The sequence below is a fragment of the Brassica oleracea genome, chromosome C1 (genome assembly GCF_000695525.1).
Source record: "Brassica oleracea var. oleracea cultivar TO1000 chromosome C1, BOL, whole genome shotgun sequence".
In the NCBI taxonomy this organism is placed as follows: domain Eukaryota; kingdom Viridiplantae; phylum Streptophyta; class Magnoliopsida; order Brassicales; family Brassicaceae; genus Brassica; species Brassica oleracea.
The window spans coordinates 38,825,568-38,844,274 of NC_027748.1; the positions used below are offsets into that span (position 1 = coordinate 38,825,568).

General features: G+C 36.9%; 1 protein-coding gene across 1 annotated transcript; it reads left to right on the forward strand.

Annotated features, from left to right (window-relative positions):
* The first annotated feature begins 15,059 nt into the window (after nt 1–15,059).
* LOC106296960 (transcription factor MYB26-like) lies at nt 15,060–16,961 on the forward strand. The gene is made up of 3 exons (XM_013733226.1): nt 15,060–15,299; nt 15,399–15,528; nt 15,644–16,961. The coding sequence occupies exons 1-3, from the start codon at nt 15,167–15,169 to the stop codon at nt 16,437–16,439; spliced, it is 1,059 nt and encodes a 352-aa protein (XP_013588680.1). The 5' UTR covers nt 15,060–15,166; the 3' UTR covers nt 16,440–16,961.
* The last annotated feature ends 1,746 nt before the right edge of the window (nt 16,962–18,707 follow it).

The following is an 18,707-nucleotide window of genomic DNA, read 5'->3' on the forward strand; positions in this document are numbered from 1 at the left end:
CAAAGGAGCCGCGCTCGAATGGTTTTCTCGCCTAAAACGAAATTCCAACGGAAGTTTCCGCCAACTTGCTTCAGAGTTCCTCAAGCAGTATTCCATGTTCATGGACAGAGAAACCTCGGACGTCGATCTCTGGAGCCTATCTCAAAGAGAAGACGAGCCACTTCGCGAGTTCATGAACAGATTCAAGCTAGTAATGGCAAGAGTCTTTGGGATCAGCGACAAAGTGGCGATCGATGCTTTGAAGAAAACTCTCTGGTACTGGTCGAAATTCCGGCAATGGGTATCCCCCGAAAAACCGAGAACGATTCAGGATGCTCTTCATAAGGCAACAGACTTCATCGTATTGGAAGAGGAGATGAGAATCCTCTCCCAGAAGTACAACCCGCAGAAGACGCCCACGAAAAAGAAAAGCTCTCGAAACAACAAGTATGTCCACCACGAGGGAGAAGACATATAGGGTGAGCACAACTACACTTTCAATTCCGAACAAGGGAAGACCTCCGGAAACACCTGGCCCAGGAACCAGTATAAGGATAACTCCTACGGCGAGTTCCACCAGACCAAAGGTCATTCCACTACGAGCTGCAAAGTTCTCGGCGCAAGGCTAGCCGCAAAACTCCTCGCTGGCGACCTCTCGAAGGTCACTAGCATAAAGGACCTCATCCTGGATTCCGACCGCCCTCCCAGGGCTGATAAAGAGTCTCCCGAGAGGGACGCATGCGCAAATCAGTCTGGCGAAAAACGCGAAAGAAGGCAGGATGACCTTGGAGACAATAGTACCCGCGGAGGATAAACATGATCATCGGAGAATCGCAATTCTACCGCGAATCTGTTTCGTCCATCAAGGCCTACGGAAGAAAGGCAGAAACAACTTCTAACTGGATGACTCGGTCCCTGGCCGACAACACTCCAAACGATACGATTATTTTCGAGGAGGAGGAAACCGTCGGACTCGATAAACCTCACTGCGACCCGCTGGTCATCGACTTCGTGATTCGAGATCTAGAAGTGGGAAGAATCCTCATCGACACAGGCAGCACGATCAACGTCATTTTCCGCGACACTCTCCGGAGGATGAACATTGAACTCGGGGAGATCATCCCAGAACCAAAACTACTGATCGGTTTTTCGGGCACAACATCAATGATCCTCGGATCGATCAAACTTCCGGTCATGGCAAAGGAAGTCACAAAAATCGTTGACTTCACTGTAGTCGATAACCCAGCCATCTATAATGTTATAATGGGAACCCCATGGATCAACACAATGAAGGCGGTACCGTCGACTTACCACCTTAGCATCAAGTTCCCAACACCAAACAGAACAGCAGTAATCTGGGGATGCCAGAAACAATCTAGGCTCTGCTTTTTGGCCGATCATAAGCTACGACAAACTCGGAATACCCCTGCGGTTAGCCCGAAGCGAGTCAAGAAAACTCAGAGTACTCCCAAATGTTCCACGAAGAGCGATTCGGAATCACTCGCCCAGGCAACGGCTCCGGACAGCGACACGATCCCGGGTTCCATCGCCTTACCAGCAAAAAACCCGACTAACCAAACGGCCACCGATTTAACTAAAGCCTCAACGGCCAAAGTAGCAGAAACGGACCTATCCAACGAGTAGGAACGCCCTCAACAACAAATCAGAACTACGAGATGGCTTGATCCTCGAAAGAGGTACGTAGGCAGCTTGTCTTATTGACAAGTTCAGCTATCCCCCTCTCAAAAGGGGGGGGGGAGTGGGTACGTATACTCATATACTCCCACAAAGTTCGGAATATCCACATATGTACTCGATATTTTCGAAACTTTTCCAATAAAACTCATTTTATTACGGTTTCCCGATTCACTTACAATAAGCCACAACAATCGGAGATTAACCTGAGAAACACCCAAAACAAGGGTCTCCAAACACGCATACCTTTCAAGCAGTCCTTGGATAGGAACTAACTTAAAAAACGATCACTGCGTATACATCTTCTCTAAAAACGAAGATCGTAACTTTCTCACTACAAAGGATATACCTTTTGGAAAAAGCGAGACGTCGTAAATATTTTCGAGAGACATTATCCAAACAAACGGTCCATCCGCGACCCTAAAAATTGCCCGTCGATTGGCCCCGACGGACAAACCCAAAAACAGTCTAAAAAAAAGAACTCGTAATCTAACCTTTCGTAAAAGTAAAGGTTCTCTTACATCCAACGAGTATACCATAGCGCGCTATACAAGAAATCCGAAATTTTGGTCAGCTCTCCAGACGGTCTCTGGAGAGTGCTCGGTTGGTTCCATACAAGTCGTATAAGCCGGCACCAAGTCGCGGACTTTAAATCGGAAAGAACCAGGTGGAAATCTCCCACAGGCAAAACGAGAGCCGATCAGTCGTCGCACAGCCTTAGAGCCGAAAGTAAACCTAGGTCTTGCCCTAAACCCAGTCCTACTGGTCCACTAACATCTCAAGACATGATACGAGATCTTAAAAACATGTCCCATCGTCTATATCTAATACGCTCACGAAACTTCATGAAACTCCTAAACGTTTCCGAACGCCCTCATTCAGTAAGACCAAACGAACAAGACGATAAACTAAGAGTTAAGATACGAAGTGACTACTCGTATCTTTCCCTCACACTTGGCTGAAGTATAAAATAAAACGTACAGAATGCCAATCATTCATCATATATATAGAAGCCGCAAAAAACGGTTAGGACCCAAAGCCACCAAACAGCCGGTCTCAAACACATAATTTCACATAGCCTCGCAAGGCCATAACACACATAAATCAAATACGGCCACACTCGGCCTAGATACATCAAACCTTGAAATAAAACTAAGGGAAATAATCCCAACAATCCTCAAATCTTGAAGTCGAGGAACCCAGACATGGAAGTCGGACCCTTCCTTCGATCGGAGGAACCAAGGATTCGGCAAGGGCACACCCGTTCATATGACCCGACATCTCGGCGACCTCGGCAGGAAAGGAGAAGTCCTCTTTCTGCGACTCGTAGAGGGTAGCAACCGAGCCGCAGCACTCGCGAAAATCGCCCACGAATTTTTGAGCATCCTTAAAGCTCTCGAATTCGCTGGCAAACAAAGCAGCCCTCCGCTTCATTTCGGCGACAATCGCAGTCTTCCCTCTCCTCTCCTCACGGACAAGGGCCCGAGAATGGAGCTCAGCCCATCTCGGGCTCTGCTCTTCGACCTCTTTCTGAAACCGAAAGAGTTCCCTTTCAGCCTCCTCGACTTTGAAGTGAGAGATACGCGACTCCCGGAAACTTCCTTTGAGCGCCGCATTGAACACCCTCATCCCCTGCGCGAACTTAAGATTGGAAAGGGAAAAAAATATATAATTTAGATCAAAGTTCAAAGGATAAACCTCGTTGATTAAGCTGGAGCCTTCGGCGACTACTTTCCTCCGCGACTCTTTGTCCAGCGACTTATGAGTAGTAAAACCGGGAGGAAGGTCGGCGAAAAATTCGCTGGGAAGGGGAACCTCGTTGGTTCCACTCCTTTCCCCTGGGGAGAAACCAGGGTTCCATTCTGGCAGCAGAAGGTTTCCCAAGACGTTCTTGGAGGCAACTCCCTTGCCTTTCCGAGACCTGATTCTATGCATATACATCCACTTCCGCAACTCGTAAATATTCCCGGAGCTAGCCATTTTTTTTTCTTTCACGTTTTTTGTTGTTGGTGTGTTTAAAATGATGTTCAAACATCCATATTTATAAGAAATTTTGAATCTGGTAGTTGTAATTTTCCTATGAATTTACGACGAAGATTAATTAGGTGGCAAAAAAAAACGTGTAACACCTACAAAGTTGGTGGATTCAAAATTTCCTCGCTAAATACACGTAAATTATTTTCCCGTAAATAACACGCGAAGTTTACGTCGTATTTACGAGGAAATAGTATTTTCTCGTAAAAGACACGTCAAGTTACATAAACGCTTTTGTCGTTACTTTACGAGGAAATAACGATGACATTATTTTTCTACGTAAGTTTCTCGTAAAATCGACGTAAATTTACGAGGATTGTTTTTCTTCGTTAACTTTCCTCGTTAAGCTTGTGTTTTCTTGTAGTAGTGAATGATCTATACAGTAATACATACACGATAATTCTATTTGGAAACATTTATTTGTTTGCATGTGACAGTAATTAGCAAGCCTGTATATATGGAGAGGATATGCTCCGATTTACATCGTTCAATAAAATATGTTCTTCTAGAAGCAAAAAAAACAAAATGTATATAAAGTTAGTGTCCTTTGATGGCTCATCAAAAACAGAAATAAAAGTGTGAAAGCTCTTTAATAGTTGCATGTGGAATCATCGAAGCCAAAATCAAAAGAATCTTATGTTTGGGCCCATTGCTTCGGTCACAAGCATTAAATTCATCCCTTAAAATTAATTAATAGTATTTCTTAAAAAATTGGCTTTATCTCAATATTTCTATGTCCTGAACAATATAAATGTCAATTCGGCAATGTTGGATTACTCAAGTAAGCATAAGAAGTATGTTCTATGTAACAAGTAGTGTGTGACGTTCTGTTAAATATACATGTAATATAAATATATTATGTACCTATATAAATATATATGTTATCTATATATAAATATGATATTTTGGTAGATTTATCGATAGTGTTTTTTTATAGTACATTATATAAGATAATTAAAATTGAGAGATCCTATACTAGTGAACTAGGTGATTTTCTCGTGCTCATGCATGTTATAAGTATTAAAAAGTAAATATATCATAATAGCTGATTCATGTTTTATTTTAAATTATTTTGTATTTTATTTGTATGATTTGTTTAAAATAATATTATTCTATTTTATTTAGATTTGTGATTATAAATATATATAATATCTAACCAGTTTGGTTATTATTTGGATGTATTTACTTGTCGAATTTCAACCATAATATTTCTTATTAATAGATTAAGTTTTGATCAGTTTTGTTATTTATATTTAGTTTGGTTGTTAAGTTATTTGTCGAAAATTTAAAAATGAATACACAAAACATTTCTTGTGAATTACTTTTTGAGAAATCATGTTATATTCGTAAAATATTATGTTACTTTTAAAATTCATATATATTTTTAATTTATGTAGTTAAATAAAAATATAAATAAACTGTAAATGACAATTTATAATTAATAAAAAAATTTAGCACAAAAATAAGTAAACTCAGTAATATTAATTCAAAAATATTTTTAGTTCATTAAAGATATTTGAGTTTATATTATCTAAATTATTTTTAATCATCTGAGAAAATAGATTGATATAAATAAAATATTGTTATTATTTTTATAATATATATTATACTTTTAATATCATGTTTTAAATGGAATATTTTTAATATCAAGATTATTTTTGTTAACTTTCCTTTTTTATAAAAAAATCAAATTATGTATGATATATATTTTCGTTTTCAAATTTTTAATTTTTCTTTTAACATTTTTTCATTATTGTAAAGGATATAAAGAAAAAAGGAATTTTTTTTAAAAAATAACAATTTACTGTAATATTTTTCATTCATTAAAATAACTCTATAATTAACCATCTTAAGAATCAACGTGAACGCGATAGGTAAAACAATGACTTTTAAAATAATATTATAGAGATAAGCAATATGATTAAATTTCGAACGCACTAAGTTGAAATTATTTATCTTATTACAAAAAGTAATATGATCCCTCTTGTCCACGCGTTTTTAAACGCTTTCCTAAATAAACAACTAATTTAATTTAGTGTGAAGGAGAAAACTATTTTCACTGTTGTTAACCAGTAACTTATTACAGGTTGCTAAATTAAATTATGGCTTCAAAATGTTATATATTCTCAAGTTATTATTTATGAAGACGATGAAACATGCATATTCGATAATGTATTCTCTTCACATTTTCTTAAATCGTGTTATATTTAAAGTAAGATATAGTTGTGTATTTATATTGTTTTCACAATTGTTTTGGTTGGTAATTTGTTACCATAGTATTTATTTTGGTGTGTGTTAGACAATTTCATATTTTATCATCCTTTAATATCTTTTAATGAATGGTTAAATTAAATATCTGGAAGAAATATTTAGTGTTAACAAAATTAGTAATTTATGTATCTTATCTCGTTTAAATGAAGTATATATATATAAGATTATAATTATGCAAATAGTTGGTTTAGCGTCTAATCTTATTTTTAGAATAACTTACATATTTTGGCTTAGAATATATATGTATACCTTTAGATAATATCAAAAGGCATATATGTATCATGCTCTGTATATGCAGAACATGACATGATATGTTGATGATTTTTGGTTTGGTTTCTTTATATAGTCTTTTATTAAATTAAATTATATTGCTTATCTCTTTAGCTTTCCCTTACAGAGACATCGTTTGGTGCACAATTCAGAGTTTTAATATATTGGTACTACCTACCAAAGTTCTTAAAGCATGATTAACGCGGGGTTCTTAGGATGAAGTTTTTAGCGAAATTTAAGAAATTGTTTCTTAACTTTCGCTAAGAACCCCACTCTAAGAACCCCAGGTTAATCATGGTCTTATAATATTAGTTGATTGTTAAAGATAAAAATAGTCACCGATAGATCGAATCAACGTTCGTAAAACTAAGAAACGAGATTCACCTGTAGAATATCTCGTAAAGAGAAGGATCTCCTCCAACAATGAATCGATGTATTCAAAGAGATAAGTCCAAACTTTAGAGAGAGTTTACAAGAGTAATTTCGAATAAATCTTTACAACTACGACTTTCTGTATTTAATGAAAACGACTCCTAACATAATCCATGGGGCAGCTAATAACAACTTGCCGCGTGTTCCTTTCTTCTTCTTCACGCGTTTGTTGTATCAACCTCTCAATGGACACTCTCGATTAATCATCTTCCTCCATGTGTCTTCTACTTCTTACTCATTATTCATGTAACAAATCTCCCCTCTTTAAAAAACCTTGTCCACAAGGTTGAACTCTGGAAACTTCTTCTGCAAGTCATACAGAAATTCCCAAGTAGCCTCATCCTCCGGTTGATTCTTCCACTTGATCAAAACCTTGATAGCTGCTCTGTCTTGACGCTTAACCATCTTCCGTGCAAGACAATACTCAGGTTCCTTAGAAGTTGCCTCATAGATCACATCCATAAGTTGATTTGCAACACTCACATCCCCCACCAATTGTTTCAACTGTGACACATGGAGCACATGGTGAATATGTGTCGTAGCTGGAAGGTCCAACTTCTAAGCAACATCTCCCATCTTCTCCACTATCTTTTACGGGCCAAAGTACTTTGGGGAGATCTTCTGAGAAACTCGAGCAACGACTGAACGTTGCCTATATGGTTGAAGTTTCAAGAAGACCCAGTCTCCTACTTCAAACATTTTTTCACTTCTCCGTCGATCAGTCATTTGCTTCTTTCTATGATGCACTCTGAGTAGGTGAAACTTCAGGATCAGTAATATTCTTCACGCTCTTGCAGGTATTTATCTACCACCTGAACTTTGGTTTCTCCTGGAAGATAGAGAAGATGTGGTTGTTGACCATAAACAATTTCAAACGGAGAGGTCAGAGCTGCCGAATGGTAGCTGGTGTTATACCAATATTCAACAAGAGGTAACCACTTAGACCACATTTGAGGCTTGTCACTGGTCATACATCTCAAGTATGTCTCTAAGCACTTGTTGACAATCTCGGTTTGGCCTTCGCTTTGGGGGTGGTAAGCAGATAGGTTCAACTTACACCTCTGCAACAAAAAGAGCTTCTGCCAGAAATCACTCACAAAAACAGCTTCCCGATCACTGACAATCGACCTTGGAAACCCATGAAGTTTAAGGAAATTATCCAAAAAGAGTTGAGCCACTGAAGATGCAGTATAAGGATGACACAGGGCCAAGAAATGAGCTGCCTTACTGAACCGATCAACGATGACCAATATCACTGACTTGCCAAAAGAAGGAGGAAGACCATCAATAAAGTCCATTGATATATCAGTCCACACAGCTTCAGGGATTGGTAATGGTTTCAGAAGGTCTGGAGGAGCTGTCGTTTCATACTTACATTGTTGGCATACTACACAGTTTCGCAAAAAAACTTGTATATCTTTTGACATGCCCTTCCAGTAGAAAATTCCTTTAACCCCCTGTACCGTTTTATCACGTCATGAATGGCCCTCTTGACCAAAACCATGCAACCATTCTAAGATAGTAGTTCACATATTCACTTTAGCTGGAACCGCAATCTTAGACTTCCTTCTCAAGACTCCCAAATCCCAAGCAAAATGTTTCCTCGCTTTCGGGTCCTTTTTAAACTCCTCTATTATCTATTTTACTGTAGCATCCGACTCATAAGCGTCTTGAATCTGCTTCATTAGATCATACTCAAGCACCATCATGGCCATGTGCAACACTTCAGAACCTTATACTCTTGATAATGCTTCAGCTACCAAATTCTCCTTCCCCTTCTTATACTGAATTTCATAATCAAATTCAAGTAGCTTGGGAAGCCTTTGTTGCTGAATTGGTGTATTCAGTCTCTGCTCGAGCAAATACTTCAAACTCCTCTGGTCAGTTCTGATAATAAAATGATGAGTGAGTAAATAATGTCTCCATTTCTGCACCGCAAAGATCACCGCCAACAGTTCCTTCTCGTATATTGACAGTTGTCTTCCCTTCAAGTGCCGGCTAATATAAGCCAACGGTCTTCCTTCTTGCATTAGAACTGCCGCTATACCAGTGCCAGAAGCATCAGTCTCCACCACAAATTGCTTATCAAAGCGTGGCAACACCATTACGGGTGCCTCAGACTACGTATTCTTCACTGTCTCGAACGAACTCTAAGCTTCATCATGCCAAACAAAAGCATCTTTCTTTGTCAATGCCGTCAGAGGATGTGCAATCACCCCAAAATCCTTGACATAACGTCTATAGTACCCGGCAAGACCAAGGAACCCTCTCAGAGCTTTCAAATTCTTAGGAACTGGCCATTCGAGCACTGCCTTGACCTTGTTTGGATCAGTTGACACACCCTTCTCTTCGATGAAATGGCCTAGATACTCTACTCGCGAAGTTGCAAAATCACATTTACTCCTTTTATCATACAAATGATTAATCCTCATCAGCTCAAAGACCACTTGCAGATGCTCCAAATGCTCCAAAATCCTTGACATAACGTCTATAGTACCCGGCAAGACCAAGGAACCCTCTCAGAGCTTTCAAATTCTTAGGAACTGGCCATTCGAGCACTGCGTTCACCTTGTTTGGATCAGTTGGCACGCCCTTCTCTTCGATGAAATGGCCTAGATACTCTACTCGCGAAGTTGCAAAAGCACATTTACTCCTTTTAGCATACAACTGATTAATCCTCATCAGCGCAAAGACCACTTGCAGATGCTCCAAATGCTCAGAGAAAGACGAAGAGTAGATCAAGATGTCATAAAAAAAAATCAGCACAAACTTCCGTAGATAATCTTTCAACACTCCGTTCATCAATCCCTGAAAGGTAGCTGAGGCGTTTGTGAGACCAAAAGGCATTACTCTGTACTCATAGTGCCTAATGTGTGTTCGAAATGCTGTCTTATGAACATCGTCTGAATCCATTCTTACTTGATGATAACCTGCTCTCAAATCGATTTTCGAATACACCTTTGATCCACCCAATTCATCCATCAAGTTCTCTATCAAAGAATCGGAAACATGTTCTTAATAGTCATGTTATTCAACTTTCTGTAATCAACACAGAGCCTCCAAGTATTATCTTTTTTCTTCACCAATACCACAGGAGAAGCATAAGCGCTTGAACTGGGTTGTACTTTGCCAACATCTAATAGCTCCTTGACCATCTTATCAATCTCATCTTTCTGATAGACTGCATATCTGTAGGGCTTCTGATTCACAGGATTTGAGCCTTCTGCCAACGTAATTTTGTGATCATGGTTTTCTCTGTAAGGGGGAAGGGAAGTCGGCTCCTGTAATATGTCACTATACTCCTCCACTAACTCTGTAATTTGCAACTCTTCTTTTACAGATATCTTCTCAACTTCCACTACCTTCAAACTCCACTGATCTTCCTCCGTTTCCTCAGAAACATATATCATCTGCAATTGTACTTCTTTGTCTCTCATTTGCTTAATACCTTTACTTCTCTCACTGACCCCAATTTGATTCCATGTAACAAAACCTTCATTCTTCCCCATTTAAACTGCATCTGTAGTTCTTGAAAATCCCATGTAATGGGACCCAAGGTTTGTAACCACTGCACGACTAGAACAATATCATGACAGCCCAACGAGATCACCATGAAATCAGCTTGAAAATGGTGACCCTGGACTTGCCATTTAAACTTCTCGATTTTCCCACACACACCAATCTTGCTCCCATCAGCTACAGAAACCTTAGTTCTCCCTGTTGGTTGGAGCTTACAACCCAATAAATCTGCAATCCTCTTATCCATGGAGTTATGTGTAGACCCTGAATCTATTAACACATGCAAAATTTTCTTTCCATGGACGCCCTTCACTTTCATGGTTGTGTAATTAGAGACCCCTGAAACTGCATTCAAGGATATTTGAGCTAACTCTCTGGCTCCGTTCTCTTCTTCACCCTCCTCTGCCTTTTAATTCTCCGTTACCAGCTCCTCTTCTTCCTCATACTCCAGCAGAAACAACTACGTCTTCTTATGTTTCAAGTAATGGTCTGGGGTATATTTTTCATCACAGTAATAGCAAAGACCTTTTGCTCTTCTCTCACTCATTTCTGCACTAGTTAGAAACTTCCGAAATGGAGGATTGTTGTCTTTTCCCTTCACCACTTCTTCCTTCTTAAAAGGTATTATGCCTTTAGATTGATTACTACCAGAAAAACTCTTCTTGCTACTACTCCATCGATTACCTCCAGGCTTCCGCGGGTGAGCCTTCTCATACAAGCGTCCCAATACCAAGCATTGACGAATATTCTGAGGTTGAAACATACGCACATGCATCTGTGTTTCAAGCCGCAGCCCCGCCAAATAAGCGCTCAACAAATATTCTTCAGAAAGCTTCAATCTCGTTCTGATCAACTCGAACTTAGCATGATACTCAGTTATGCCTTCCGTCTCACGTAACTCCTTGAGTTCAGCCATAGGATCGTCTAACACCTCCTCAAATCTCTCCTGCAAAAGCTCCTTATACATAGGCCAATTCCTCAATAGTCTACGCCCATTATCTTTCTGCATCAAAGCCTGATGCCAAGTCGCTGCAACCCCGGTGAAATGCAACGACGCAATGCCAACTTTTGATTCCTCCGGTGTATAATCGATGTCAAAGAACTGCTCCACCTTACTGATCCAATCTTTGAGTTTTTCACCATCGAATCGGGGAAACTCAAGCTTCGCCATCCGAGACATTCCGTGATAATTTGTGTGCCTCATAGGCTGTTGATGTTCATGCTGAATATCAGGCATTCCGGAATTTCGTAACGAACCGCAGTTCCGAGTCTCACTCGTCGAAGCTCTTGGTTGACTCGGATGACTCATCATCAAACGGAATGCTTCTACCATCTCCACTATGTTGTGTTCCGTCTTATCGTTCTGAATCGCCATCTTCTCGTTTTGTACGGCGATCGCCTTCTCCAGAGCTTCGAATCGGCTTCCGAAAGCCTCCTCTGTTTCACGTGCCGCAGTTTCCTTCAAAAGAGCTTGAGCTCGCGTCTCCGCCATCGATTCCAAGGACGCGACGGCTCTGATACCACTGTTAAAGGTAAACCTAGTCACCGATAGATCGAATCAATGTTCGTAAAACGAAGAAACGAGATTCACCTGTAGAAGATCTCGTAAAGAGAAAGATCTCCTCCAACAATGAATCGGTGTATTCAAAGAGATAAGTCCAAACTTTAAAGAGAGTTTACAAGAGTAATTTCGAATGAATCTTTACAACTACAACTTTCTGTATTTAATGAAAACGACTCGTGACAGAATCCATGGCGCAGCTAATAACAACTTGCTACATGTTCCTCTCTTCTTCTTCACACGTTTGTTGTAACAACCTTTCAATGGAAACTCTCGATCGATCATCTTCCTCCACGTGTCTTCTACTTCTTACTCATTATTCCCGTACATCGATGAACAAGAAACGTTGACAAAAGAGGTTAAGGAATAAGAAACCATAATTATTGACAACATCGGTTCTCACTTGCGAGTTGCGACTGGCATATGTGTTTTTAGTTTAGTTGTTCGGCTAACGATAGACGATAGTCCTTACTCGTAAGCATATCTTAGCTCGTTTCGATCTCTTATGTAGAAGCTCATGGAAAAAAGAAGACAGTTCAAAATATTATATTTACACGCACAATCAAAATTATTTAATAGTTCTGAGCTTAACACGTAAGTAAAAAGTGGTTGCACTTTATTTTATATCAGTGATATCATATATGATGATTAACTCTTTGATTTGAATTGTAGTTTCTTATGTAACGCATTGAGCTTGTTTCCCCTTCTGGAGAAATTAATGACGTAGTTATTGTTATGGGCAGATCTATAAGCTTGACATAATGATGATTCACTTTTTATTTATTTAATAAATTAGCTTGAGTCGTATAGAGACTGGCGAATATTTACTTAGTAAATAAAATACAGAGAAACATTTTCACGTTTTCGTGTGTTTAAAATATACTCACGTTGGTAAAAACTATTTACATGTAGTGACATCAACTCTCAAGTCAAATTATTAGAATCTAATATATAAAGCAATGAAGCCCTTTATGTCAAACTTTAAACTTTGCTTCCTTTGATGGCAATCATATATAATCATTATTGTACGAGTTATTCTGGTGTTTTCTAGATTCACCAACTAATAGGATTTCATTATTTCAAATTCGATATGTTTTAAAAAAGGAAACAAAATATTGTCAAGTTATATTATGTTTTTAAAATAAAAAATAAAAAAAAACAGTTAAAGAAATAATAATTAAAAAAAAAGAATTTAACGTCGTCAGCAAAACACTAAACCCTAAATCATAATCCCTGAACCCTAAATATGAAATCCTAAACTCTTGGGTAAACCCTAAACCCTTGGATAAATTATAAACTCTAAATCAAAAACACTAAAACCCTAAACCCTAAATACTAAACCCTAAACCCTTGAATATTTTACTGTTTAGTGTTTTTGATTTAGAGTTTATGATTTATCCAAGGATTTAAGGTTCAGCCAAGGGTTTAGGTTTTAGGATTTAGGGTTTAAGGATTAGGATTTAGGGTTTAGTTTTTTTCCTCACGAAGTTAAAAATATTTTTTTTGTAATTACTACTATTTTTTTTAATCTTTTGTTTTTAAGAAACATAGAAGTTGATTGTTCGTAGTTTTTGTTTTAGTTTTTGGTTTTTGCTTTTGTAAAAAACATTTTTTATCCAATCAAGTTTTAGCTTTTAGTTTTTGTTTTTGTAAAAACCATTTCACTTGCCAATCAAGTTTTTTAACAAATAGATTCCCTAAAATTTAGGAAAACTAGTTTTTCAAAATTTCAACAAATTTGTGAAGAAAAGCTGAAAATCAACTTTTGTGGGTTTTCAATATAAAAAAGAATTTTGTTTATTTTGTATAAAATACTATATTTTAATTAATTAATAATTAAGTAAATAATATTTTCATAAAGATAAAATTTCCATACAATTTTTTATTATCATTTAACATTAATGTAAAATAATTTATGTGTTTCATATATGTAAATAAATATAGATAATTTTAGTATTAGTTGTAGCCAATTAATTCTTAATATCTATAAATAAATTATTGAATAATATTATTATACATAATAAACAACAACTAAAAATTATAAAATTTAAAATATTTTATTAATACAATATATTATATTAATTTGAAAAATAGCCATTCAAGTTCTAAAAAACGAAAAATATTTTATGTAATAAAATTTATAAATAGTTTCAAAATTTTAAAATATTTTGTTTTTTATAATGTATAGATATTTTATTGATTATATTTATGTATAACACTTAAAATAAAATAATTTAAAACATGGTGATGTTTTTATTTTAAATAACAGCCACTATATTTTGATAAATTTTAATGGTAATTTAAAAAATATTATTTTAAAACAATGTATTGCTTATTTTATAAAAAAAACTAAGAATAAAGCAAAACCAAAATATAAAAATCAAAAACCAAAATCAAAAGCTAAAAAAAACCAAAATTTAAAAGTTAAAAACCAAAAGCCAAAATCTAAAAACCAAAAACTAAAACCAAAAACTAATGGAAACAATCATCACCATAATATAATTTTAAAATATCACAATCCTATTGGTTGGTGAACCCATCCTAGGAGGTGAAACCAAGAATAAGTCTTATTTTACTTAGGGGCAATCCGTTTATGTAAATGCCTTTCGACTTAATTGTTGATCGAAATAACTTACATATTATTGTCACCGTAGGATAAAGTTAGCGACGACCAGTACCATAGTGAGAATCTTGTAACTACAATTAATGTTAATCATCAGTGATTATTATGAATGTTTTAAATGATAAGAATACCCGATGCTCTACATTAATCTCAAGTTTAATTAAGAAAATAAAATTACATTAAGAACTAAATTCATAACTGATGCATAGGACCTGCACAGTGTGCATGAGCACCACGTGTCTGCCTAGAAGAAGACAATGGCCATGATTCTGTAATAAGCCACACAGACTCTCACTGAGAGAAACTTCAGCTTTTAGCCTTCTAACCTTTTATAAACACAGAACCCTAAAAAGATATACTGGCCACTCTCGTCTTCAGTGTGCTAAAATGCTAACCTATATAAATTATATAATGTTATTACTTTGTTATAACTTTAATGTGTCAACTCATTTCTTTTTAGTCGCTACAAAAGTTCCAATTATTGTTAATTTAACTTATATATATGATGTTTTGGAATTCAAAACAGAAAAGGAATTCAAAATAGAAAATATGGGTCCACAAAATTAGGTGGTATATTATTATCCATTAATATGGTAATTAATTAATATGAAGTTTTTCTGCAGCCGTCATTTCTTTCTCATTTTAAGTGTGTGTAAACTGTGTATTAACCTCCCCAGTTTACAATATTATAAGTTTGTACGACCCTTCAACATTTTGCAAACATTCTTAGAGAGAGAGATACAGAGATAAAGAGAGAGAGACAGCTAGTGAGAGAAAGAGAGATGGGCCATCACTCATGCTGCAACAAGCAAAAGGTGAAGAGAGGGCTTTGGTCACCGGAAGAAGACGAAAAGCTCATCAACTACATCAATACATATGGCCATGGATGCTGGAGCTCTGTTCCCAAACATGCAGGCATATATATTGGTTTTGTTTGTTGGATTCTCTACTGATAAAAAGTATATGTCGTTTGTTTTAATCTATGTGTTGTTTTCCGTACGTGTGTTCAATTAGGTTTGCAGAGATGTGGAAAGAGTTGTCGATTAAGATGGATAAATTATCTAAGACCTGATCTTAAACGTGGAAGCTTCTCTCCTCAAGAAGCTGCTCTTATCATTGAACTTCATAGCATTCTTGGCAACAGGTTGTTACTTAATTAACATTACATCTAGATTTATATGTGATAATATAAAACTATATTTTCATCAAGAAACTGAACTACCTTAATAATCATATTTTTTTGTTATGGATTTTGATAGATGGGCTCAAATTGCTAAACATCTACCTGGAAGGACAGATAATGAGGTCAAGAATTTCTGGAACTCAAGCATAAAAAAGAAGCTCATGTCTCACCATTATCACCATCATCATGGTCATCATCATCATCATACCTCTTCAATGGCGAGTTTGCTCACTAACCTTCCTTATCACAACGTATTCAACGGTACTGTTTGCGACGATGAAGGTTCAAGATTCATGTCCAGTATCATCGCAAACACAAACCCTAATTTCATCACTCCAAACCACCTCCCTCTTCCTTCTCATGTTATGACCCCATTGATGTTCCCAACCTCTAGAGAAGGAGACGTCAAGTATCTAACCACTACCAACACAAACCGGTCTCATCAAGATAATAACCTTTCCACCAATCTCGACATTTTTTCAGCCACACCATTCATAAACAATCATCATCACCATCATGATAATGATCCCCAATGGCCATCACTACCAGATCTCCCAGCAAGTACCATTTCCACTTTTCACGACAGCCTTCAAGATTATGACGATGGTGATAAACTCAACGTGTTTGTAACACCACACAACGATAGTGGGGATCCTCGGAACTTTCCTTTGGTGTCCACAAAGTTATTATGTGGACAAGTTCTTGAAGGCAAAGCAATTTCACAAGATCACTGCCTTCTTCTCCCAACAACGTACGACTTGCAAATGCATGGTGATTATCGACGAGTGGACTCGTACATTAATCACATGATCATACCATCATCATCATCTTCATCATCGCCAATCTCTTGTGGACAGTACGTCATCACTTAAGCAAACCCTAGTCCTACTCTATCAACATGGGATTCCCAGACATGAGTACGTAATAAATATGTACCTATATATGATCTATATACGTTTTTATATCTATATATTAGGAGGAAAGAGAGAACATAAATAATCACTCACATGTGTTGATAACTCTTTTCCATATCAAAAAATATTCTACACTATAGTATATAAGAATTTGTGATATGTTACATTTAGTACTTTTCAGAAATATTGCATCGTCTTTGTTTTTGGGGAAACATAAATGTTGCTAGTTCTTTTTCAGGTTTATAGTCGTGAGTTTGCGGAAAAAAGTTACTATTACATATAAAGTTCGTCCTTATACACTATTAATGAACACATATAAGCACATGTATGTACAATCTCTCTCTCGTCACATAAGTACACATGTGTTTGTATATGGTCAGTTTGTTTTAGCCTCTGTGTTGGAAATTGCTGTCTTCATCTTTGTTCTTGTCGCTTATTGCATTTCTCTATCTATGATATTATGTGGGGTCAACCTTTGCACTGTCGTAATTCAATGCAAGTTTCATGTACAAATATCATTGGTCAACTTCGAGATTCTCTTTTGATCAATTTTAAATGATTGTGGTGAAAAACATAATTATTACCCTTTAACTTTAATATTTTTGTCTGTTACCTGAAGATTTAAAGCAATGAGAATGTCAGCATCATGTAGAGAAAGAGATTCCTTGACAAACTATCCATTAGAAAAGGAGCTACACTGTGATGTTGACAAATGAAAAAGCATAGACTTTTGAAAGTATTACTTCACTTCGACTCCGAGATTCAACAACACATCAAAACATGAATATTAATACATAGTAATTTACTAATTTATAAGATCGAAGTTTCTAGGCAGTGACTCTGTGACGACCTTGAGCTATTCTCTGAGCTATATGACTCTTCGCTCACCTTTGGTTGCTTTGCTGGTCAAAATCAGACATTCACTAGTCGAGTAAGTAAACAGTTTGATCACTCAAAACACAATGTACAAATGTAAAATTTTTTATTAGTGCTAAACAACGAACTCCTCTAAGGTGAATGATGAAGAGCAGTGAGTTTGAGGTGTTGAAAAGTTGATTTACTACATTTTTACTAAGGAAGAGTAAATTATAAACTCGTTTTCTTCCGGATCGTTATATATTTTATTTCAGTTTTATATAATAATCTTTTCGATTCTAACATATTTGATTTTTAAATTATAAGTTCGTTTTCTTCCGGATTTATTTGATTGAAACGGTTGACATTTTATTCGAAACTCTACTATAGAACTCAAAAAGGAGGTTTAACACTAAGATATCTACCGAGCAAAGGAACCATGGTTACGTCTGCGCCTGATAGTGCTTAGGTTGGAATGTCCTATTGGGAAATAAAAGCAATGGCTCACTTGTTGAAGGATTGACTACACCACCAAGTACAAAGATGATATCAAGCAAGCACCTCGCAGAGCAGCAAAGTTAGCAATTGGTACAGAGACTAAAGCCCAACAAACAATAGACACAAAGCTGGAATACATTAACATTCTTTCACTATATGCAACTCAGGCTACAAGCATTTTCTAACTCGTCATGATCATGATTCAAAAACCTATAACACCGCCCCCATGATACAGTACTTCCACTAACAGCAAATGGGCAATAACAAGACTATGCCATCTCCAATCACTACAAGAAAACAACGATATTCTGACGGACATTCCGACGAAAAATGAAATCCTCGGAAAATCCCGAGGAATTTCCGAGGAAATTCCGAGGAAACACAAAATTTGGTTTCCTCGGAATTTCCTCGGGAATATACCGACGGAATTCCGAGGAAATATCAATCCGTCGGAATATTCCGAGGAAATTCCGAAGAAATACATTTTCCTCGGAAAAAACCGATGAATTCCGAGGAAATATTATAGCCGTTTGGGGATTTTACAAAATTCCGAGGAAATTCCGACGAACTAACCGTTGGCGTCGGAATTCCGTCGGAATTTCCTCGGTCTGTCGGCAGGATTTAACCTATAAATACAATCACTCCTCTTCCTCTTCATTCACTCCATATCTTCATCCTCCCTCTTACTCTATTTACACACGAATTTGATTCATAAAAAATATGTCTTCTTCAAATTATTTTCGTTCTTGGATCGATCGACCTCATTTGGATCCGAACACGAGATTGCTTACGGAAGAATACCAACGAGGTATAACCGAATTCATGGGGTTAGTTCACCGACAACCGGAAGCAAAAACAGGTATGTTAAGATGT

Excerpts from the sequence above, each read along its gene's own strand:
- LOC106296960 (XM_013733226.1), top strand. The coding sequence starts at position 15,167 with ATGGGCCATCACTCATGCTGCAACAAGCAAAAGGTGAAGAGAGGGCTT. Across the intron at positions 15,300-15,398 it reads CTCTGTTCCCAAACATGCAG|GTTTGCAGAGATGTGGAAAG; the intron begins GCATATATATTG and ends GTGTTCAATTAG. Across the intron at positions 15,529-15,643 it reads CATAGCATTCTTGGCAACAG|ATGGGCTCAAATTGCTAAAC; the intron begins GTTGTTACTTAA and ends GGATTTTGATAG.